Source organism: Chelonia mydas, chromosome 3 (genome assembly GCF_015237465.2).
Source record: "Chelonia mydas isolate rCheMyd1 chromosome 3, rCheMyd1.pri.v2, whole genome shotgun sequence".
In the NCBI taxonomy this organism is placed as follows: Eukaryota; Metazoa; Chordata; order Testudines; family Cheloniidae; genus Chelonia; species Chelonia mydas.
In genome coordinates, this window is record NC_057851.1 from 7,403,380 (window position 1) to 7,428,605 (window position 25,226).

At 41.3% G+C, this 25,226-nt stretch overlaps 1 protein-coding gene across 3 annotated transcripts in view; it reads right to left on the reverse strand.

The window, feature by feature from the left end:
• The window catches only part of KIF13B (kinesin family member 13B), a 211,656-nt gene that overhangs the window by 120,125 nt on the left and 66,305 nt on the right, over positions 1-25,226 (reverse strand). For 2 of the 3 annotated variants that reach the window (XM_037893849.2, XM_037893848.2), the window contains exons 3-9: positions 20,590-20,602; positions 19,835-19,895; positions 14,627-14,719; positions 13,749-13,929; positions 13,170-13,257; positions 11,385-11,519; positions 6,509-6,621 (exon numbers count right to left, since the gene is read on the reverse strand). In XM_037893849.2, coding sequence (XP_037749777.1) covers positions 6,509-6,621; positions 11,385-11,519; positions 13,170-13,257; positions 13,749-13,929; positions 14,627-14,719; positions 19,835-19,895; positions 20,590-20,602 — 684 coding nt within the window. Of the gene's footprint in view, positions 1-6,508; positions 6,622-11,384; positions 11,520-13,169; positions 13,258-13,748; positions 13,930-14,626; positions 14,720-19,834; positions 19,896-20,589; positions 20,603-25,226 lie in introns of those variants that run through there. The other variant, XM_037893850.2, reaches the window with a different exon arrangement.

Here is a 25,226-nt window from a genome sequence, read left to right on the forward strand (position 1 = left end):
GCCAGGTCCTGGAATAATGTGAAATCAGCCATTGATGGCAAGCGGATCACCGTCTTGTCTGGTGACGATGATGAGAAGTGGGCTTGAGGAGGGACTTCTTCCTCCACCTCAGCCTCAATCTCCTCTCCTGCCTGTTCTTGGGGTTCAGAAGCCCTCAAAACCACAGCTGAAGGAGGGTGTCTCCTTGTTTGCTGATATGCCATGCTAGAGGCATGGGAGGCTTGCTATCTCTGAGCCTGCCAAGGGTCCCAGTGTGGCCATTGTGGTGGGTACGGGCCCAGTGGTTGGTACCATGGCTAACCAAACCAGGGAGGCTGTAGATCAGGTGGATGATATGCCTGATGCTCATAGTAAAATTGAACCCCATATGGCGGGTGAGAAGAGCAGCTGGAACCCAAGTTTTCTTGCTCATTTTCTGACTCTGACAATGAGAAAGGCAGTGCATGGCAGGGAGATGTCTGTGAGTCCAGGGCTCTGGGAAAACTTGGTACTGGGGCCCCGATACTGAGTAGGGATGAGTCAGGTGTGTTGGACACCGAAAGATCTGTTGCACTCCAGAAATCCAGTGGTGCAGATGGCGTCAGTACTGCAGGTAGTTGTCAGTGCAGAGAGGCTTGCACCGATAGAGTTGGAGATGCGGACTTGGCCTCAAAGTCCATTGATGCCAGATGCACCGGAGTCAGTACAGGTGCTGATATCCGTACCGATGGAGCCTTCCCCGGGGTGGAACGTCTATGTTTTTCATGCCCCTGCAGTACTGATGTTTCTTTGCCCATGCCCATTGGGTCTTTGGGCAGTCCAATTTCCTCTGTCATTCAGTACCACGTGTGCCCTGGGTACCAGTTTTAGATGGTTTCGTGCTGTTGGTACCAATGATACTGATGGAGCCGGAGATAGTTTTCAGCTCCATCAGGGCTCACTACAAGGACTCACAGACCTTCTCCTAGAGGCTCATCTCTCTAGGCTCACCTTCCTTCGACGTAGAGGGTTGTGATGAGAGTTCCTGTAGGGACTCCGGGGTTGAAAGACTGACTCCATGAGCAGGAGTTTGAGAATAAACTTTGTCTTTCCTGGACCTGGGCTTTCAGCTGCTGGCACAAGACATACTTTTGTGGAATGTTCTTTTCTCCCAGGCAGCGAATGCACTGTGAGTGTCCGTCAGTCACTGGGATAGAGGCACTTTTTGGAGCTGGGCATACCCTTGTCGGGGGGGGGGGCGGTCGGGGGGTGTCACCCCCACCAGGGTTGGTGAGAAGAAAACCTTTTCTTCTTTTTTAGGCACAGCCAAACAAAAATACAAATGAAGTAAAGAAAAAAAGCTTCAAGGGAAGCTAAAATTAGCAAATCTAAAGGAAGTTAAATATCAGTGAATGGACTGCTGAAGCTCCGTCTCTTGCCAGGAGCTGTTAAGGAGGGATTGCTCACACATGCTGGCTAGCTTCTTGGCAGGTGAGGAGCAGTGCATGCATGGGGGGGACAGATGGCTACCAAAGTTGTCTGATCAACAGTGCAGGGACGCAGGCACACCTACTGTGGAGCATCCATAGGGACACTACTCGAAGAAGCTGCTTACTTATCTGTTCTGTAACTGCTGTTCTTGGAGACGTGTTGCACATATCCATTCAACTCTTGGTTGGTGCGTGCGCGTCCAGTACAGCCCATATAAACTCTATCCTCTGAATGGGTGAGAGGACAGACTTTTCTGAGTTGATCAACAGTCCCAGTGCCTTACAATGTGACTGGATAAGAGCTACAGTACCTGAATCTTGAAATGGCCTCTCGCAAGCCCGTAGTCCAGACAGGGATAGATATATACTCCTAACTTTCTCAGGAAGGCAGCTACCAGTCCCATACATTTTGTGAAAATCCAGGGAGCTGCCAACAGGCCGAAAGACAGCACTGTGAACTGGTAGCAAGATTGGTTTACCAAGAATCTGACATATTTCCTATGGTCTTGATAAATCCTCACATGGAAACAGGCATCATTTAAGTCGAGGGTAGCATAGCAGTCTTCAGGATATAGGGAGGGGGAAATGGAAGCTAGTGACACAATAAAAAATTATCTTTTTTAGATATCTGTTGAGCTGATGTGGTTCTAAAATTGGCCTGAGATGTCCCTTTGCTTTAAGTATTGTAAAATAGCAGGAATAAATCCCAGTTCCTCTGTGACACTGAGAAACCTCTTCTATGGCTCTCACCCAGATGAGAGTTTGAACCTCCTGAAGGACGAGCACCTTGTGAGAGTGGTCCCTGAACATGAATACGGAAAGAAACAAACTGAAGAGTGTACCCTACTTCCATGGTACATAAGACCCATTGGTCTGAAGTAATTTGGGACAATGCACTGAAGAAATAGGAGAGATGGTTTGCAAACAAAGGGGAAGGAGAAACTAGAATCATGGGGAGTGATCTGGCATCCTCGATTCAATCATCAAAATGGTTGCTTAGTACCCCCAAGGCACCTAGAGGGACCAGGAGGAACTGGAGGGGAAGAAGTTGGCCTGCACCTATAATTCCTACTTTTTTCCCTCAATAGGTCCTGGTGAAGTGCAAGAATGGGACTGCTGAGGACAACGGTGCTTTCTCAAAGCGGCAAGAGTATACATGCCCAATGACTTCAGAGTTGCCCTGGAGTCCTTTAAACTGTGAAGTATACCATCCGTCTGAGCTGAAAACAGGGATGATCCTGCTGAGCTTCCTGGAGCCTTGAAGACTGTAACCATGAGCATGGCTGTGGCACAAGCCATGGTTTAGCAGCCAAATTAGCACATCCAAACCAGGCTGAAGCAACATTTTTGCCACTAACTTCCCTTCATCCACCTATGAAAGGAACTCCTGTTTAGTGTCCTCAGACAGCTTGTCCTTAAATTTCAGGACAACATCTCAGATGTTAAAGTTATATTGCCCAATAAGGCCTGCTGGTTGGCAATTCTAAGCTGTACCCTTGCCACAGAATAAATTTTTCTACCAAACGAGTCCAGCTTTTTGGCACCCTTTGGCTTAGAGATAGCCGCCTGTGGCCCCTGGACTTCCCTCTCTTTGGCAGCCGAGACAATGAGTGATCCCAGAACGGGGTAGGAATAAAAATGCTTAAAGCCTTGTGAGAGAACATAATAGCTAAGCTCCTTCCCACTTGTTTTGATGTGGGACGGAGTGAGGAGAGAGTTGCCACAGCCACAATGATGGGGTCTAAATTAGCTATTACCATGAAAGAAAAAGATCTTGGAGTCATTGTGGATAGTTCTCTGAAAACATCCATTCAATGTGCAGCGGCAGTCCAAAAAACTAACAGAATGTTGGCAATCATTAAGAAAGGGATAGCTAATAAGACAGAAAATATCATATTGCCTCTATATAAACCCATGGCATGCCCACATCTTGAATTCTGCATGCAGATGTGGTTGCCCCATCCCAAAAAAGATATATTAGAATTGGAAAAGGTTCAGAAAAGGGCAACAAAAATTATTAGGCATATGGAACAACTTCCATATGAGGAGAGATTAATAAGACTGGGACTTTTCAGTTTGTAAAGAGACGACTAAGGGGGGATAGAGGTCTTTAAAATCATGACTGGTGTGGAGAAGGTAAATCAGGAAGCGTTATTTGCTCCTTCTCATAACACAAGAACTAGGGGCCACCAAATGAAATTAATAGACAGTAAGTTTAAAACAAACAAAAGTAAGTATTTCTTCACACAACACACAGTTAATCTGTGGAACTCTTTGCCAGAGGATGATATGAAGGCCAGGACTATAACAGGGTTCAAAAAAGAACTACATAAGTTCATGGAGGATAGGTCCACTAATGGCTATTTAGTCAGGATGGGCAGGGATGGTGTCCCTAGTCTCTGTTTGCCAGAAGCTGGGAATGGGCGACAGTGGATGGATTACTTGATTACCTGTTCTGTTCATTCCCTCTGAAGCACCTGGCATTGGCCACTGTCGGAAGACAGGATACTGGGCTAGTTGGACCACTGGTCTGACCTAGTATTGCCATTCTTATGTTCTAGAGTCTTGATGGACGCTAAAATCACCTTATCAATTGATAGTGCCACCTCAGATGGCACTGCTGGGGCCACAATGTCAATGATGCAGTGAGAAAACTCCTTAACCTCTTCTACTTGAATGTCCAAGGCTAAGGCCACCTTTTAAAGATCTCTTGGAGAACCCTAAAGTCATCAGGAGGGGGTGAGGACACACCCGAGGAACTACTTAATGGGGGGGAAGAGGGAGTGGAGAAGAGGAAACTAGCACAGGTTGAGGCTGGGCCCCCTCTGATAGTTGTTCCACAGTATCCTCCTTTGAATACTGTTTTTTCCTGCTCAGGAACAGGCTGGGCTTGATGAGATGACTCCCCACATCTACTTGAGGAAACTGAACATGAATGACACCGAGAGGATCTGTAAATAGGAAGGAATGCTCACGGGTTCCAGAATGGCTACAAAAGGCGTTGGACTCCAATATCTTTCTGGCTACGTGTCCATGCCAGCACCAGTTGCAGAATCTCGCAAGACCCCAGACTGGTAAAGTATAGGAGAGAAGCGGTGAGACACACACTGTGGCTGAGAGACATGAGAGCCAACATCCAAGAAAGAAGAATCGGCATCTCCTGACCATGGAGGGGCCATTTCAGTTGGCACTGGAGACTGGTGCCAAAAGTCCAGAGAAGAACAGAGAGAAGCCATCATCACTGGCTTCCCTCTGGATGGTACAGACAGATGATGGCTCAGGGATTTGGGAGGTTGATTTGATACCGAGTGCTGCATCGAGGAGGCTGATGCTGAACAGTCTACCTATACTGTAAGAGAGATCTCCCGCCCCACTGGGGACAGCAGCGCTAATAAGCTCAGCAAATTCCTTGCAGCTGCAAATGCCTCTGGCGTGGATGGTATTGGAATAGTCACTGACCAATACACAAGAGACAAAGATGGTGCCGCAGATGATAAATGTGCCGCTTTGGGCCCTGGACTCAATGTTGTCTGCTTCAGTGCCTGAATCAACTGTGCCATTTTATCCAAAGAGTGAGTGGAGGAGTGCTTCAATTTTGATTGAACTCTATTCGACACTTTGCCCCCTTTCTTGACAGACTTAGGGACTGGAGATCTGCCTCTCCCAGCAATGTCTTTGGAAGACTTCTGCTTCTTCCTGGGCACCCGCAAGGATGAGTGGTGCCAGGACTCAGTCAGCAGTGGCGGTGTACCGCTCACACATGCCACACAGTACGCTCTCTGACCAAGAAAACTGTGAAGGTGCGCTCAGAGCAGCCTCCATTAAAAGAAACTTCAGCTTGGCTTCTCCATCTCTTTTGGTTCTTGGCTTGAAGTCCTTGCCAGCCTGGCACAGATCCTTAACGTGAGTGTCACCGAAACACTTTGAACAACTAGGCGCAGCTTGCTCGCAGGCTTCGGCTTTGAGCAAGAAAGACAGGGCTTGAAGCCTGGGACCGAGGCATTCCTTGGTACTGACAAACAGAACCCCAAAATTGGGGAACTGAGAAAAAACTAACGGATACTAAACAAACATATCTATCACTAACTAACACTAAGAACTATGTAACTAGGTAACTATGTACAAGAAAAACACACAGAGAACTTGCTAAAGCAAGACCAGATTCTAACAACTGTCATGGGCTGCAAGAAGGAACTGAGGGGAGCCAGGAGTGGCTTTGCCTTTTATACCTGCATGTGGTGGTGTGCAGCAGCAGAGGGCACTTGAGCTGGTCTGATGGGTACTGCTGAGGGGAAAATTTATGACAATTGTGCTCACGGCACGCACACACCAAGAGTGGAATGCATGTGCAATCACTCAGAAAAGAACAAAAGCCTCCCAATCATTGCCATTTAAGTAGTGTAACTTTATCTCAGTTTCACAGAATTAATATTGATCTAATTGGTACCTATAGCTTCAGTGTAACAAATACCTAAAGCAGTAACAGCCCTTGCCCATCCAACATCACTTCAGACAAATGAAATTTAGTTTGGTGGTCTCCATCTAGTCCCCTTTTTGTACACATCAATTTGTCATAATTATTAGTCTCTATTCATGAAGATAACTGCAAGTGCAGGAGTGTCAGATGTAAAGCAAGACCCTGCTTTTCCAAAAAGCAGCTATGACAAAAACATTAGCCAGTGGCATTTCCACTAATATTCTCTTCCAACACAAGCTACATTGCTTAGCAATGTATCAATTTTCTATGTGAGAAACTCACAAGATAAAAAGTTTTCAGCCTTTATAATCGTGTCCTTGCAACACAAATTACATACATAACTGTTGCAGGGAGCATAAGCCAACATAAAACACATCTTAAATTCTTAAAGTGTGCACAGATCACTTAAGAATTTCTATAGAAATAACATTCAAATACAAAACAACCTCAGAAAAGCCTGAATTGGTTACAAGTACCTTGCAGAAATCTTATTAATTAAACAGTGCATTAGAAGTTTGGTGTAGCTTTCCTTTATTGCCTATTTTAACAAAATAGCAGTCAGAAAAATCACTAAAAGCCTTACTTGTTAATGTTGCTTCCTTCCTTCAGCCTGTCACCTGCAGCACCGGTCTTAGTTGCCCTTTCGCTGCCTGCTAAGTCCACCATACTCAGTTTGCCCACTTTCTCACCCGATGTCTGAGGAACGGACAAGAGAAAAGTTATTGTTAAAAGATTTTACTCACTAAAATTTCCAGTTAAGTTTCACAGTTTGCCACATTTTCAAATAAGAATGCAGGTTGTATTCCTTACTTCGGACCTTTTATCAAACACATTTTAAAATAAATATTATAACAAGAACTGAACATTTAAACATAGCGCTTTGAATCAAAAATAATCCTTCTATTACTTTAGTTTCTGCCTCAAAAGTGGTAATGTGGGATGCACCAAGCACTCCAAGATCTGTAGCTAGACACCTAAGTACTGGAAGGGAGGAACGCAGCCAGTATCAGACAGGTATAAAGCAAGACGAGTGGGAGGAGGGAACCAATGGAGGGAGGCAGTGGACCAGGAGCCACAGATCAGGACGCTCAATCTAATCAGGGGCAACATCTCTAACTTAGTTTTCTCATTTTGAAAATAGGGATCAGCTGTTTGTCCAAAGCCACAGTGGCAGTCAGGGACTCCTGAATGCCAATCTCAGGCCTGCTGTACACTTAAAACTTAGGATGACTTAGCTATGGCACTCAGAGGTGTGAAAAATTCATAACCTTGAGAGACATATATAGGCTGACCTAAGTCCTGCTACAGACACCTCTAGGTTGACAAATGATTTTTTCCATCAACCAAGCTACTGCCTCTTAAGGGGGTGGATTTACTACAGCGACATAAATAACCCATACGCTACAGCAAAGTAGCTACAGTAACACAGCTGTGCTGCAGTACTTCCTGTAGCATAAACAGTCCCTCAGTTTTGACACTGATTCCCAGCCCTGTGCTCAGACTGCATCATTCTGAAAATAAAGAATGAGCAAAGCAGGAAATATGTTATAATTCCACATTTTATGAAGGGCAGATATTTACAAAAATACTAAGATGACAGGGAAGGTTTCCCACATCCCTTCCAAAGACCTTCTCCTTAAAGAAAAGGATTAAAAAACTTTCAACCCTCATCATATTGTAGACTTTAACCCAATAGAAGTTTTATCATAAATTCTTATCACTCTTGCAAGTTATAGCTGGACCAAAAATCAATTTTTCAAACATTCAACTTGGGATTTGGACTTCCCTTAAATTAATACGTATCTTAAGCTTTTCCGTAGCTCCCATCACTGTAGTATGTAAGTGCTAAGAGTACAATTAAATTTTCAAAAGTACCTATGTCTCATAAAAAAAAAAAAAAAAAAAAAAAAATCATGGGACTGATTTTTTTCACTGGGATATAGGTACTTTTGAAAATGTTACTTTGTCTCAAAGCATACTGCACTTCCATCTCATAGCACAGCATGTTGGACCATCTAATTTCAGAACCCAAAGACAGCAGAAAAAAAGCCAGGCCAGAAGCCCGTGTTCCAGAAATTCATATAGCTGCATAGTCAGCAGGGTGGTCACTGGAGGACAAGAAGGGAAAGAGGAAAGCAAAACAACTATCTTGGGCCAAGCCTAACCAGAAGCATCAAAGAAACCAGAAATGCAGTGTAGCAACAGAAAAACTAGAGAACCATGAAAAGTACAGCATTATAGGGAGTGTTGACGTAGCAAAGAGAGTGATCTGGAGGCTGCGGGGGAAAGGAGAACTGAAAGAGAAATATAGCATGGTGGGTGAGGGGGAGTTAAAGAAAGAGAAAACGGTTAGACAATAAGAAAAAAGATTAGGGATGCAAGGAGACAAAAATAAAGAAATGGAGAACAGGAGTCGGAGAGCACTTTGTGGGTAAAACTACTGTATCTATTATCTATTCAGATGAATACCACTTTTAGGCATTCAATATTCAGCAAATATAAGACAGACAAAATCTTACTAAATTATGCAGGTGACGTGAACACACACATTTCAGAACCCATATTAGACACAGCAGTGGCGTCATAACACTGAATCTGTGACATATTTCCACAACAAACTGATAAAATGTGCCCAGAATTCAAATTTCATCGAGGAAATCAGACAAAAGCAGTGGAGCTGAGAGGGACAAAACCCTCATTTAAAACCCAAAATAGCTTAATGAACAAAAAACTACAGAATGTGATTAGTAGTTTTTGTTGGGGTTTTTTTTTTTTTTTTGGGGGGGGGGGGGGGTTCTTCCTCGTTCAGCCATGGGGGCTGCAAACAGAGCACAAGCGGAAAATACCTATTTCCTGCCTTGTATCCATCACTCCCAGACCCCCCCCACTCCCACATTCGGGGAGGGGGAGCGCAAATTGGGGGTGTGTGAAATCAAAGAATAAAACTCATTTAAGCAAAATGCTTTATGTCAATTCTACATTCAGTATAATTTGTTTTTCCACACTCTGCTCAAAGTGAGGGGAGAATTTGATCAATGATGCTGGATGCTCAGCTGGCATTACACTGTTCACTTTTCATAGAATCACAGAACCATAGGATCAGAAGGGACCAAAAGGGTCATCTAGTCTAACCCCCTGCCAAGATGCAGGACTTCTTGTGTCTAAACCAACCACGACAGATGGCTATCCAGCCTCTTCTTGAAAATCTCCAATGAAGGCACTTCCACAACTTCACCAGGCAGTTTGTTCCATTGTCCTACTGTTCTTATAGTTAGGAAGTTTTTCCTGAGCTTTAATCTAAATCTGCTAGGCTGAAGTTTGAAGCCACTGCCTCTTGTCCTGCCCTCTGGGGAAGAGAGAACAACTTTTCTCCATCTTTTTTATGGCAGCTTTTTAGGTATTTGAAGATCGCTATCATGTCCTCCCTTAATCTCCTCTTTTCCAAACTAAGCCTACCCAGTTCCTTCAGCCTTTGCTCATATAGCTTGCATTCCGTCTTTGTTGTCCACCTTTGGATCCTATCCAGTTTCTCTACATCCTTTCTATACAGCGATGATCAAAATTGGGCACAGTAGTACAGCTGAGGTCTACTCAGCAGTACTATCATATCACCTCCTGTGACTTGCATGCTATGCCTGTTAATGCAACCCAAAATTGCATTTATTTATTTATTTTTGCAGCATGTTGACTCATGTTGAAGTTCTGATCCATCACAACTCCCAGATACTTCTCAGCAGTGCAGCTGCCAGGCTAGTTATCCCTCATTCTGTATTTGTGCATTTGTTTTTTCTTACTTAAGTGTAGCACCTTACATTTGTCTTCGTTGAATTTCATATTGTTGTCTATAGCCCAGTTCTCCAATTTATCAAGATCCCTTTGAACTTTTGCTCCATCATCTGAAGTGTTTGCAACCCCCTCACCTCCAGCTTTGTGTTACCTGAAAATTTGATCAGTATGCTCTATATTCCTACATCTGATTATTTTACTGACTGCTGGAACTGATGAGACAAAAGGAGTTGTGAAGCTTAAGACTGGTTACCTGACCAGTTAGGTTAGCTTTGCCTTTAGAAGGGCCACAGGCTCAGCACATAGCTAACAGGAAAAAGACCAATTTAGCTTAATAAGATTAACCAAACTGGTTTAAGTTTGTCTTCAGAAGTTCTCCGATGAAGTGAGCTGTAGCTCACGAAAGCTTATGCTCAAATAAATTGGTTAGTCTCTAAGGTGCCACAAGTACTCCTTTTCTTTTTGCAAATACAGACTAACACAGCTGCTACTCTGAAACCTCTCAAATTTTTGTATTTTCAAGTTAAATTTGTTACGCCATCACCGCTAAGTTGCAGAGGTTAGGGAAAAGTAAATATGTTTCTCATCAATAAAAGGTAAAACAAAATTAAAGGAAAGAAAGTACTCCTGACTGAGAAAGTGAAATCTTTATAACATTTTCAGCAAACATACATTTGGAAATATATGCTTGCATATTTATACCTGCCTCTGGAAATTTCCACTACATGCACTGATGAAGTGGGTATTCACCCACGAAATCTTATGCTCCAATACGTCTGTTAGTCTATAAGGTGCCACAGGACTCTTTGCCGCTTTTACAGATCCAGACTAACACGGCTACCCCTCTGATATTTGGAAATAGTCCATGAAAAAGTTACAACCTGAAATCTTCATACGTGCACAAAGGTTTTTTCATTCTGAAGTGTACCACCACAAAATATTCCATCAAATATTTGCTCGTAAAGAACAAAGCCAATTTTATATTCAAACACTCTTCCAATACTTCAGTTTCCCACCCCCCAGACGCTATTATTACACTAGTATTACTGTAGTGCTTAGGAGCCCCAGTCATTGAACAGGACCCCACTGTGCTAGGTGCTGTACGAATACAGCACAAAACAACAGTCTGTGCCCCGAAGAGATTACAATTTAAATATAAGAAAAGAGGCAACAGATGGATACAGACTGACCAATAGGGGAGTACAAGAAAACAGACAATATTGGTCAGTGCGATAGACGCTGGTTTCAGCACATCAGCAGCTGACCACTGTCAAGCTTTTTATAGGCATCATACCAAAGGGGTGCTTTAAGGAGGGATCTGGAGGATAATGAGTCAGTTTTGCAGACATTTTACTTTCCATCTAGCCCCCAAATCTATATTACAAACTCTTATTCTAAAATATATGTTTTATTGCTTCAGATATTAGGATTGAGGAATCCTCATTAAATCTACTGCAGCTTTGGGCTTGCATCATTATATCACTGCATTTCAAAAGCCAGATTTCAGTCTTACATGTCCATCAAAACATCTAAAAAAACATAGCTTCATTACATACGTACACAAGCACAGCAGTTTATTGAAACATATTACAAAAGCCATGATTAGAATCTGTAGCTTGGATTAGACATCAGAGGTTAAAATCTCTACCTGCAAAACTCCTGCTATTACTTACCCCTGATTGTACATCATACAGTGTGTGTGTGAGGATGATCTTGAAGACTGCATGTGACCGACTGCTCTCTTCATTCATGTTGGTTGCAGCCACTGTTCGAGATTTGTTACCCTCTGACATCAAAGACTCTATGTCCTAAATAAAATCGTAAGGCCTTTAATAATATGTACTAGGCACTATCTGCACAAACATTGCTTTCACTAAACTACTTCAACAGACAGTACAAATAAAATTTTGTTAAACGTAAAATAGACACAAGTTTCTCCCTGGGTTTGATTTTTTTTAAGTCTCTAAAGATAAAATAGCACAATATTGTGCTATTTTAAGTTAAAGAGTAAGCAGTAAACAATCACTGAGCCTAATTCAATTTAAACAACATAACTATATGTACGTTATCCGTTAACTTTATTTGGATTTCGTGGTGAGGGATACCATATTCCTTTTTATTGGTTGGCTGCCTGAACAAAACATTAATTTACTGCAATGAACAAAGTAGAATGGCATTTCATTTGTGAAATACTGCAGCACTTCAGCTCACTCTGTAGTTAGAGCTTTTCATTAACATGCATTTTAATTCATGCCTAGAACCTCAAATTTTATAAAAGCAAAACAATCAACAGAACAGGCTATGAGGTTTGTCTCCTGGACAAAAGCTTGGGAAGTCATAGAATCATAGAATCATAGAATATCAGGGTTGGAAGGGACCCCAGAAGGTCATCTAGTCCAACCCCCTGCTCAAAGCAGGACCAAGTCCCAGTTAAATCCCAGTTAAGTCCTAGAATGCCATAATTCATCAGTGGCTTCAGAGAGACCCTGAGGCATAGGAGCTGCATATTGTACATCAATTTTGCAAAATGGTCACTTACTGCCCCAGTCACAAAATTTATTCACCCAACCTTTAGCAGGATGATCCTGGGGAAGGAAAAAGCAAAACAAAAACACAATGTTTTCCTGCGCTGAGTGTGTGGAATTTTGCAAGACTGCTGTGTAGTGTGTACGGAAAATGTATGTGAAATAATTTTATTTATAGAAACTAGTAGCAAGGACTGCAAGAAATAACAGGGTGCTCATAACAGGACTCATGAACCAACCTCTGTATTGCAAGTGTGTCTGCTTAGAGGCATAAGAGTTTTGGAATTCCATCTTATAATTACTAGCTCTTCTGACAGCATATCAAATAGCTTCACGAAGACACTGTGCTGCACAATCCTTAGAATCTGAATTACTTAGGTTGAACATAGGGTTGCTACATGATCATTAATAATACTCTTCATTTATTTAGTACATTCCATCCAAGGATTTTAAGTGCTTTACAAATACTAACTAGTTAATCCTTTGTTCCCATTTGAGGAAATGGAGCCACAGAGAGATGAAATGACCTAACCAAGCCTCAAAGCACATAGCTGGGTATATGGTCTTTACTTTCTCCAGTGAAGGCAATGCACCAACCTTTCTTGTGAATCTGTTACATGTCCAAACTGTTTGTATAACCTGGGTTACTACGACTATGAGTTAAGGTTGCAGCAAGGAAGAACTATTAAACCAGCCTTCTAAATCTTCCATTTTCCTTTTTTTTTTTCCCCCTTCTTCAATCTTAGGTGGTAAGAGTGGTACTCACATGTTTAAGACTTTCATAAAGGATTTCTTTAAGCACATCCTCTCTTAATCCCTTAAATACCGAAACATAATATAAAAATAATCTCACTACTATAAACAACCACTTGAGCAGCGACTATAAGAATTACCAGTTTCAAGACCTATTCCATCCCTAAAATTGTCCCTTACCTTGTAGCTGGCGACAGCCAGTTTAGAAAGTCCATCTACATAAGGACCAAAGACGTTGTGCTCTCTAACTTTTAATGACTGACGGCTTCTGTTTAAAAAAAAAAAGATTTGTACTTACAAAGGGGCAGCCATCCAAGTACAATAAGGTTTTTAGTGAAACCACAAATTTTTATCAACTTACCATTCAAAGCACTACACAAGATGACAAGACCCCATAGGTACCTTTCAAAGCAGGAATGGTTTAGTGTTATAGTGCACTAGAGAAAAAACCCACTTGTCTATACATACAGTGCTGGCATTTCCCTGTTCCTCACTTCATGAAAATCAATTTGAGCATGAGACTAAGTGTTTGGCACATATTGGGCCTTTAAATAATAATAATAAAGCAGCTATTTGTGCGGGGTGGAGGGGGCAGTCAGGAAGACAACACTATCCCATAACAGGCATAAGTCTTGAACCCTGATAGGATGCCTAATAGGGAGTCCATTACGGCAAGGTAGGGAGACAGCCTTCGCTCATAGAAACAAGATGATGATGTATCGTTCGTGGTCAAGCATCCTGTGTGTGTGTACTGCTTACCCTTTGGGGTCAAGGAGATCTCTAACTTTCTCATTGTAAATCTCCAGGTAGGACACTTCCACTTTGAAACTCTGCTCTTCGTTTTCCTCTTTCTGTGCTCTTTCAAAGAGACCACTGCAGAGTCTTGGGATTAATCCAGGCTTGTCGGCCGTACCCATCATTGTGTAAGATTTTCCAGACCCTGTGCATTTGAAACTAGTGTTAGTGCTTTTACAACAGATTTTTTGGGGTGATGGGAATAAGGGGGAAGTAAAGGGCAAAGAATAGTTTGGAACTTTTCACAATTATCTTTAAACACAATTTTCTATATGTAAAGGAACCAAGACACCAATTAAAGGACAGAGTAAAAAGGGCAGCCTACTTATTAAATCAAGCTGAAAAGGAAATGCCAAGCTATTTAAATTGACTGAAAGCACTTATCAGCCTTATCATGTACATCAATTTAATGCCTACCTGAGTTTCATACCTACACAGTGCAAGTAAGCCAATTAAACAACCCAAGCCATCTTTGTTTATCAAATTAAAAAATGATGAGCAATGACTACCTAAATGCCAAGTCAGGGATCTTCCATTACAGAATATTAAAGATGCAACAAACCCAAGGACGGTCATGATCACAAAATATTCAGGAGACACTTATCTACAGTGTGGGAAAGCGGGTAGCAGGGCACCAGAAATTAGCAATGTTATTCCAAAATGCCTTCTCACCTCAGCCCCCTAACAAGTATTAAAAACAAACAGAAAAAAAACCCACATCTTATCTACATTGCTATATTTGGAAAAACCCTAGCAATGTCACAAAGCTAGCCAACGAACAATTATTTCTGTCACAACACGTTTCTCATCAACAGCACTTTTTACACTCTGCAATGACTTACCAGTCTGTCCATAGGCAAAGATACATGCGTTGTAGCCCTCAAAGGCATTCTGAAGAATATTCTCTCCAAGGCACTTGAAAACAACATCTTGACCTAAAAATAAAATAAAATCTGACATTCAGGGAAAAAATGATAACTGCTTTTACAGTCAGTTCTTTTTGTCTGATTTGGAGTCTGAAGGGCATAACTGTATGAAAGATGTAAATCTTTCATAATGTATCTCAATTAGAGAGTAAGGGGTTTGAGAGGAGGGACAATGGATATAAAATCTGGAATAATTACCATGAACTCTATGGTATTACTCCAGATTTATATTCCTGTAAATTAAGCTAGAAACTGGTTCTGTATCTGTTTTTTCTGTGAACACTCAACTACCATCTATTGACAATCACAGAATTTTGTGCATTAGCAAAACAAAGGAAGACTCACAAAATGTACCTTATTCATTTATTTTGACAATTGTAGTTTAATTTTAAATAAGGTAATACTTTATGGTCTACTAGTAAGTGTACTTCACAGAACTCTGTAAAAAAAGTGAAAATATAGTAATAGACTTTGCCACCATATCACTTTGTTATTAAATCTTGCAGAGAAGAGACTATAATTATGCTGGAGAGAATTACAGTATAAGGCATGTGGATCAGCAAACTTTAGGATAGTTTTTCTACTGTAATAGTACATGTAAACCTAACCACCCTTAAAAGTTTTGTTTGCCTCTTTTCCCGCTAGAGTGGAGGAAAGTTTGTCAATTAGATTTTGTTTAAAGCAGTAGTACAGTGAATCACAGAATCATAGAAACGTAGGACTGGAAGGGACCTCGATAAAGTCATCTAATTCAGTGTTCTGCACTGAAGTAGGGCAAAGTATTACTCAGACCACCGCGAGAGGTGTTTTGTCTAACCTCTTAAAAAACCCTCCAGTGATGGATATTCCACAACCTCCCCAGGTAGCTCATTCCAGTGCTTAATTACCCTTACAGTTAGGAAATTTTTCCTAATATCTAACCTAAATCTCCCTTGCTGCAATTTAAGCTCATTACTTCTTGTCCTGCCATCAGTGGTTACGGAGAACAACTTATCACCTTCCTGTTTATAACAGCCTTTTACGTACTTGAAGACTGTTATGTTCCCCCCTCAGTTGTCTCTTCTCCAGACTAAACAAGCCCAATTTTTTCAATTTTTCCTCATAGGTCATGTTTTCTAGACCTTCAATCATTTTTGTTGCTCTCCTCTGGGCTTTCTCCACATCTTTCCCAAAATGTGGTGCCCAGAATGGGACACAATGCTCTAGCTGAAGCCTTGTCAGTGCTGAGTAGTGTGAAAGAATTCTTGCGTCTTGCTTATAACACTACTGATAATACATTCCAGAATGATAAGTTTTTATAACAGTATTATGCTGATGACTCATATTTAGTTTGCGATCCACTATAGCTCCCATATCCTTTTCTGCAGTCCTCCTTCCTAAGCAGTCATTTCCCATTTTGTACTTGTGCAAACTGATTCTTCCTTCATACGTGCAGTACTTTGCATGTGTCCCAATTGAATTTGTCCTTACAGAATTTCACCCTATTTCAAACCATTTCTCCAGTTTGTCAAGATCTATTTTGAATTCTAATCCTGTCCTCCAAAATATTTGCAATCCCTTCCAGCTTGGTATTGTGTGAAAACTTTGTAAGTGTACTCTCGATGCCATTATCCAAATAATTTTGGAAGATATTGAATAGAACTGGAATCAGGACAGATCCCTGAGATTCCCCCCCCTCGATATGCCCTTCTGCCTTAATATGAACCCATTGAGGAACTACTCAAGTACAGTTTTGCGATCAGTTGTCCACCCACCTCATAGTAGGTTCATCTATGTTATACTGCCCTAGTTTGTTTATGAGACGGTCCTGTGAGACAGTATCAAAAACCTTACTGAATTCGAGATGTATCACATCTACTGCTTCCCCCATCCACAAGTCTTGTTAACCTGTCAAAGAATGTGTCATTCTGATAATTATGTAACACATAGGCAGATGGCAAGATACTTTAAATCATACATCAAATATACAGAAATCTTCTCTCAAAAAGTTTTCCCTTCCCTGTAAAATTTCTTTCACCCAATGACCAAAGTAGAACTTAGTTATACCGTACTGCTATAAATTTAAGGCCCGCTCTTCAATCTTACACACACAAAATTCCATTTGAAGTTAATAGGAATTTTGCCTGACTACGGACAGCAGGATGGGGCCACGTTTTCTCTGGTTTAAAGGTTTGAAAACATGACAGACTATGGGTAACATTTTCAAAAGCATCTAAGGCTTTTCTTCACATACAGCACTGATCTGTAGGATCAGGGCCTATTTTTGGGTGTACAAGGCCCAGTCTTGCTCCTATTCAAATCAATAAAACTCACATTAACTTCAGTGGGAGCAGGATTGGACTCTTTAAACCACGGCAACCTTAACCACTAAAGAATTAGGCCTCAATTCTGAAAGGTACTACAGTGAAATTACTCATGTGTTGCTGAACTGGGCTGAGTGGTGGCAAGCTTTACCACAAAGGTGAACTTGGCATTGATTCTCAAATTATGTGTAGAAATAGGAATAGAAATGTTTTAATTCATATGTCTGGATTAAGTATTTTAATGGAGATATCTGTGTGAATCAAAATGGCAAATTAGTTACATTCATCAATTACCTATACTGTATATAGATTGTAATGCATGTTTATTGGCTGCTACTACTCTAAACATTATGTTTGACTACAAAGAAGGAAGGATTAAAGTAGCACTTTTAAGACTTTGCTTTCTCTCTTGACAATGAGCAACCACACAGAGAAAAGGTTTTCCATGCCATATGGTCTTTGCCCTTTACCAAATAAAGGATTGTAATTATCATAAAATCATAGAACTGGAAGGGACCTTGAGAGGTCATTTAGTCCAGTCCCCTGCATGCAAGGATGGACTATGTATTATCTAGACCACCCCTGACAGGTGTTTGTCCAACCTTCTCTTAAAAATCACCAATGATGGAGCTTCCACAACCTCCCTACACAATTTATTCCAGTGCTTAACTAACCTGACAGTCAGGGAGTTTTTCCTAATGTCCAACCTAAACCGCCCTTGTTGCAATTTAAGCCCATTGCTTCTTGTCCTAACCTCAGAGGTTACAAACAACAATTTTTCTCCCTCCTCATGGTAACAAACTTTTATGTACTTGAAAACTGTTATGTCCCCTCTCAGTCTTCTCTTGACTAAACAAATCCAATTTTTTCAATCTTCCCTCATAGGTCATGTTTTCTAGACCTTTAATCATTTTTGTTGCTCTTCTCTGGACTTTCTCCAATTTGTCCACATCTTTCTTGAAATGTGGCGCCCAGAACTGGACACAATACTCCAGTCGAGCCTAATCAGCGCAGAGTAGAGCGGAAGAATTACTTGTGTCTTGCTTACAATATTCCTGCTAATACATCCCAGAATGAGGTTTGCTTTTTTTGCAACAGTGTTACACTGTTGACTCATATTTAGCTTGTGATCCACTATGACTCCCAGATTCCTTTCCACAGTACTCCTTCCTATGCAGTTATTTCCCATTTTGTAGGTGTGCAACTGATTGTTCCTTCCTAAGTGGAGTACTTTGCATTTGTCCTTATTGAATTTCATCCTATTTACTCCAGAACATTCTCCAGTTTGTCCAGATCATTTTTAAATTATAATCCTATCCTCCAAAGCACTTGCAACCCCTCCCAGAATGCTATCGTCCGCAAACTTTATAAGTGTACTCCCTCTATCATTATCTAAATCATCGATGAAGATATTGAACAGAACCTGACTCAGAACCGACCCCTGAGGGACCCCACTCATTATGCCCTTCCAGCATGACTGTGAACCAATGATAACTACTCTCTGGGAATGATTTTCCAACCAGTTACGCACCCACATTATAATAGCTCCATCTAGGTTGTATTTCCCTAGTTTGTTTATGAGGTCATGCGAGACAGTATCAAAAGACTTACTAAAGTCAAGATATACCATATCTACTGCTTCACCCCCATCCACAAGGCTTGTTACCCTGTCAAAGAAATCTATCAGGTCGGTTTGAAACAATTTGTTCTTGACAAATCCATGCTGACTGTTCCTTATCACCTCATTATCTTCTAGGTGTTTGCAAACTGATTTCTTAATTATTTGCTCCATTATCTGTCTGGGAACAGAAGTTAGATACTTTCTTTTTCATAGCTGTCATGTAAACAGAGTGCAATCACAGAATCATGGAATATCAGGGTTGGAAGGGACCTCAGGAGGTCATCTAGTCCAATCCCCTGCTCAAAGCAGGGCCAATCCTCAACTAAATCATCCCAGACAGGACCTTTGTCAAGCCTGACCTTAAAAACCTCAAAAGGAGGAGATTCCACCACCTCCCTAGGTAACTCATTCCAGTGCTTCACCACCCTCCTAGTGAAAAAGTTTTTCCTAATATCCAACCTAAACCACCCCCACTGCAACTTGAGACCATTGCTCCTTGTTCCGTCATCTGCAACCTCTGAGAACAGTCTAGATCCATCCTCTTTGGAACCCCCTTTCAGGTAGTTTAAAGCAGCTATCAAATCCCCCCTCATTCTTCTCTTCCGTAGACTAAATAACGCCAGTTCCCTCAGCCTCTCCTCATAAATCATGTGCTCCAGTCCCTTAATCATTTTTGTTGCCCTCCGCTGGACTCTTTCCAGTTTTTCCATATCCTTCTTGTAGTGTGGGGCCCAAAACTGGACACAGTACTCCAGTTGAGGCCTCACCAACGTCAAATAGAGGGGAACGATCACGTCCCTCGATCTGCTGGCAATGCCCCTACTTATACAGCCCAAAATGCCATTAGGCTTCTTGGCAACAAGGGCTCACTGTTGACTCATATCCAGCTTCTCGTCCACTGTAACCCCTAGGTCCTTTTCTGCAGAACTGCTGCCTAGCCATTCAGTCCCTAGTCTGTAGCCGTGCATGGGATTCTTCCATCCTAAGTGCAGGACTCTGCACTTGTGCTTGTTGAACCTCATCAGATTTCTTTTGGTTCAATCCTCTAATTTGTCTAGGTCCCTCTGTATCCTACCCCTACCCTCCAGCATATCTACCACTCCTCCCAGTTTAGTGTCATCTGCAAACTTGCTGAGGGTGCAGTCCACACCATCCTCCAGATCATTAATGAAGATATCACAAGACTACAGTAAATATTACCTGCATATTTTTCTTTTACAGATTCATCCAAAGACCAGAAACAGTGATCATAAGCAAACACCTGTAACAAAACAAACCAACAGGACATCTTATAAAAACTATAGTCAAATCAAACCAAAAATGGCATCCTTATTTTGTTAGCGATATAGGTGGTTAGCTGATATATATGCTTCTGCTGCCATTCTAACCATCCTCCACAAGACACCACCTTTATTTGCTTTATATTTTTGTGCTTAAACAAATTCAAGCTAATTTACTTTACTGTAACTTTATATGGTTTATTTTATCAGTCCCATTTACAAGCTGTTTAAAACAATAAGTCATGACGATATAAACATGCCAATAAACTAAATTTTTAAAGGTGGGACGAGGAGATAAGACCCATCTGCATATAAAATGCAAAAAATGAAGGGAACATAAGTCAGCAGCAATGAGTTTGCTCTAATGCAGATACCAGAAAATGCTTTAAAAACAAACAGTCTATTCATTCACAGTCCTCAATGCTTAATATGCAACTATGTTCTCATTTGTTTCTGAGACTCATTTTTTGGCTAGACGTGTGCAATGGTCTTCTGCAGCAAGGAGATTCTTTGAGGAATGTGTGGTTTGGAGTTTTTTTGTTTTTCTTTTGATAAACAGCAGCCGAACAACTGCACTTTTTAAAAAAATAGTAAGTATTTGGATATTTGAAGGCTGAACAATTGATATACCACAACTTTTCAAAACACTGGTTGAAAGTGTAATCAAAAACTTACCTTTGGCTGGCTCCTGCAGTTCTCAGAGGAATCATCATCAGGGGACAAATGAGAAGGGGCATGTGTAAGAAAAAACAAAGACAAAAATACAGTTAATTGTAGGGATCTCAGATCTGAGAAAGAAATACAACCCATTAAATATGAAATTGAAGATTACATGTTAACTAGAAAACTCAACTTTCTCCATAACTCCCCTTTCAGCTTCAAGTTCAAAATCACTTTCAAATATAGGAACTAAAGCTTATGAAGCACCCTTTCCAAAAGCAGTATCTAGGATATTTTCCACAGTAACCTAACTTTTAAAAAAAATTTCAAATTTCAAATTAAGCTTAGTTTAATTTTTAAAGGAGCCAACCATACCAACAAAACTGGGCAAAAGTCTCTCAGGACATACCTACAACAATAGGGTGCTGGTCAATAACTAGGACTATTAGGCACTATGATAGTACAAATAGGGAGGGGGAGAATATGGTCACTAGTAGAACCCTACCAAATTCATGGTCCATTTTGGTCAATTTCACAGCCGGAGGGTTTTAAAATTGGTCAGTTTCACTATTTCAGATGTTGTAACCATGGGGATCCAACTCAAAAGGTGATCGGGAGGGTGGGAGGGGGGCGTCAGAAAGCTGTTGTAGGGGGGTCATGGGTTTGCCACCTCACTTCTGTGATACCTTCACAGCTGCGCAGCAGCCCCGAAGGTTCCTGCAGCAGGAGGAGGCTCCCAGAGATGGATGTGAAGCTGATCTGCCCGTGTTGCTGTGAGCACCCCAGCCAAGGGCTCCTAGCTGCTAGCCTCAGCCAGTGGTGGATTAGAGCATGGGCGCTCCGGGAGCTGCAGGGGGCAGAAGCCCCGTGACCAGCCAGAGCTGTGGGGTCGCAGTAGGGGGGCAGAAGCCTCGAGCCCAACTCCAGGGCTGCTGCAGCACAGAAGTGAGGGTCTACCACCCTCATGTGCTGCCTCTGGAGGTAGGTCTGATCTCCCCACCAAGAGTGGCCGTGCAGGGGAAGAACAAGTCCCTCCTCAGCCCAGCCCAGACTAGCAGCTAGGAGCCCCCAGCTGGGGTGCTCCCAGAAGCACAGGGAGATCAGATTTCATAGGGAAAGACTTATTTCACAGTCTGTGACATGTTTTTCACAGTCATGAAATTGGTAGGGCCTTAAGTCATAAATACCCAAACAGAAGTGCCTTGTAGTGAGCCCTTAAAATAGTTGCAAATGAAGTCTAGCAGACTGACTAAAGAGGAATTGCACAGACTCTGGACTAGTCTACACTGAAAACATATATTGGCATAGCTATGTCTCTCAAGTGTGTGAAAAATCCACCCCCGAAAGATGTAGCTATTTTGACATAACCCATAACGTAGACAGCACTAGGCTGACAGAAGAAATCTTCTGTCAACATAGCTACTGCCTCTCAGGAGGTGGATTAACTATGGTGACAGGAGAACCCCTCCCATCGCTGTAGTGAACATCTACACTGAAGTGCTGTACAGGTTTGAGTATAGACACAGTCTCTGTCCATGAACCAAAAGGTAGCTTTTATCCGTACCCAGTTCTGATCTACGGTAAGTCTTAAGATTACATTGACAACCTAGTCAATCTAGGTTGCCTTGAAAGAGTGAGTGGAGAAAAGGAGCACTCTCCTGAGTGTCTCAGACCTAGGTTAAGGGTTTTATACACAACAGCTAGATCCAGAGTGACTTTCTTGGCACTTTTCTCCAGGGGAGAAATGACGGTATAAATGTTTTCAGGAAGATTGGTCAATTCAGAAAAGATTGTACCATATTATTGAATACAGTAAAAAATGAGAACATCAGATTAAAAAAATGTAAATATGTAGACTGGCATCAATGTAAGCAATCTCTCCCCCGATCCCCCTCAACCCAACCCATCATGCAGAAGACTTGAGAAATATAGAAAATATACAGCTTTGGAAACAGCCAGCCTCCTCCTCTCCAGAACCTTACAAATTAAATCAGAAATCTGTTCTGACACATCAAATTTATTTCTTTTGGCAGGGAAGGGAAGGGTAATGAGATGAGAATAAGAAATAATTTTTTACTGGTCAATTAAGGCTGTGAAGCTAATTTAGATTCACGGTTATTTTCGTGCCACTGGGTCTGTCTCAAAGAATGAAGGTTTGCTTATCAGTCCATCATGGAGAAAACTTTTCTATCTGGCTCTGGTTCAGATCAAATATTAGCATTTGTTCCGATCAAACAGCAATGACAGCAGCCTTGGGTCAGGAGCAGAGTCAGAGCGTGACCCTTCTGGCAGGCTGGCACATGTTCAAGTCAAGAGAGTTACTTACTCTTGCTACAGCAGAATATGTACCAAAAGCAAGATAATAACACAAGAGAGCAGTAACAGTTTGTCTGCCAAACAAAAAATCAAAGCTTGGATACAGAGTTCATCACTGGCAGCATGATCAGACTCACGGGGAGATAGTGGCACTTGTCACCCTATATCACTCTTCAGTTGGTCAGAGATAGGGGAGCCTGACATAGGACAAACTGATTCAAGACCAGAGAGAGGGCGGGGAGCGATCCTCTCATCAGATTTTGGAACGTTCAAAAGTAAACAAAGTACATTTACATTTCAGCTGGCTCTCTGGCCTCTAAAATGTTTATGCTGTTTCACTGGAGGCTTCTCATAGGCTTTTGTATGAACTCTTATTTACACTAAAGGCATAATGGTATTTCTAAAGGGTGCCATCCAAAAATTCTCACTTTCTTTGCAAATCTGAACACTGAGTTTGAATTTATTAGAAGAAATAACTCTACTGTAAACCCAGACGCATTTATGTTTGTTTTATCCTGTCTTGAATTTCAAGGCAGGATTATGTTATCACGTGGTACTTAAAAACTTTCAGGCCTTGCTGGAGCACATATTATTCAGTGTTTGGATTAAAGTAGCAATAAGGACAATCTCAAAAGTCATACATCACATCTCTAGTTTTCAGAAGCAGGATTACACTAGGCTGCATAAAACAGCAAGCTTAATATAGACTAAAGGCCTGATACTAAATAAGCACCTTGTTCTCTTCAGAGATATGCATACGCACATTATACCCTGTAATGTTTGTAGCCTCAATTACTGTTAATCTGGCTGTACATAAAGAGAAGACCTAAATCAAAGAACATAAAGCACATAAAGAACACTACCTATTGAGAATGGCTCATAGGAACATAGTATACTGCATTCAAAGTATACAAAGACATCTAGAAGAGAAACCGAAGTTTGGAGCCATAATTTTAGCCATCGCTCTGTGGACTTCAGATCTCTAGAGCAGTGTTTCTCAACCCAGGGTATATGTACCTCCAGGGGTATGTAGAGGTCTTCCAGGGGGTACATCAACTCATCTAGATATTTGCCTAGTTTTACAACAGGCTACGTAAAAAGCAGTAGCCAAGTCAGTACAAACTAAAATTTCATAAAGTCAATGACTTGTCTATACTGCTCTATATGCTATACACTGAAATGTAAGTACAATATTTATATTCCAATTGATGTATTTTATAATTATATGGTAAAAATGAGAAAGTAACCAATTTTTCAGTAATAGTGTGCTGTGACACTTATATTTCTATGTCTGATTTTGTAAGCAAATAGATTTTAAATGAGGTAAAACTTGGGAGTATGCAAGACAAATCAGACTCTTGAAAGGGTACAGTAGTCTGGAAATGTTGAGAGTCGCTGCTCTAGAGCACAGTTTGAGCTGTTTATGGAGTTACCAGAACTCATGGAATTATTTCCCTGAAATTTAAAAAAAAAAAAAAAAAAAAAAAAAAAGACCATTTTTAGTTTTATATACCCCTCTGTGCATGTTACCATGCTTTCCTGCAGCTGGGCACTCCAACTTTAATTGTACACTCACTGAATTACCTATCCTCCCTTCAAGACTGTCTTCATAACTGGAGCTCTTATTTGCTCCTTCAACGATGGTTCCAATTATAAGACTCATAATTAATTATTTTAAGTAGCCTATTCATTTACAAGCTGATTTTGCATTCTTGCATTATAGTGTGTCACATTACAATCTACCACAGAGAAACCTATACAACTATAAATGCTTGCTCTCTATATCGGTTTTAAATTAAATATTTGTTTGTGGTGTGTAGCTTTAAGATACCCAATGCTGCAGTAGCAGAGTACACATGCAGCTGAGCAGGAAGAGACATAAGAGTGGTCAAACAAGTTTCAAAGCTAAATTTGTAGATAGTATCAGTTGCAATGTTGTTGAAAGAAAAGGAGGACTTGTGGCACCTTAGAGATTAACAAATTTGTTTGAGCATAAGCTTTCGTGAGCTACAGCTCACTTCATCGGATGCATGCAGTGGAAAATACAGCGAGGAGATTTATATACACAGAGAACATGAAAATGTAACGAGAGTAATCAGGTAAGGTGAGCTATTACCAGCAGGAGAGCCGGGGGTTGGGGGGGGGGCGGACACGACAGGGACGGGACACACCTTTTGTAGTGATAATCAAAGTGGGCTGTTTCCAGCAGTAGACAAGAACGTGTGAGGAACAGTGGTACAGACTAACACGGCTGCTACTCTGAATGTTGTTGAAGTATATGCAAGGATAGGCCTACATTACAATGTTAACTCGTTTCAGAGTAGGTTTTAGCACAA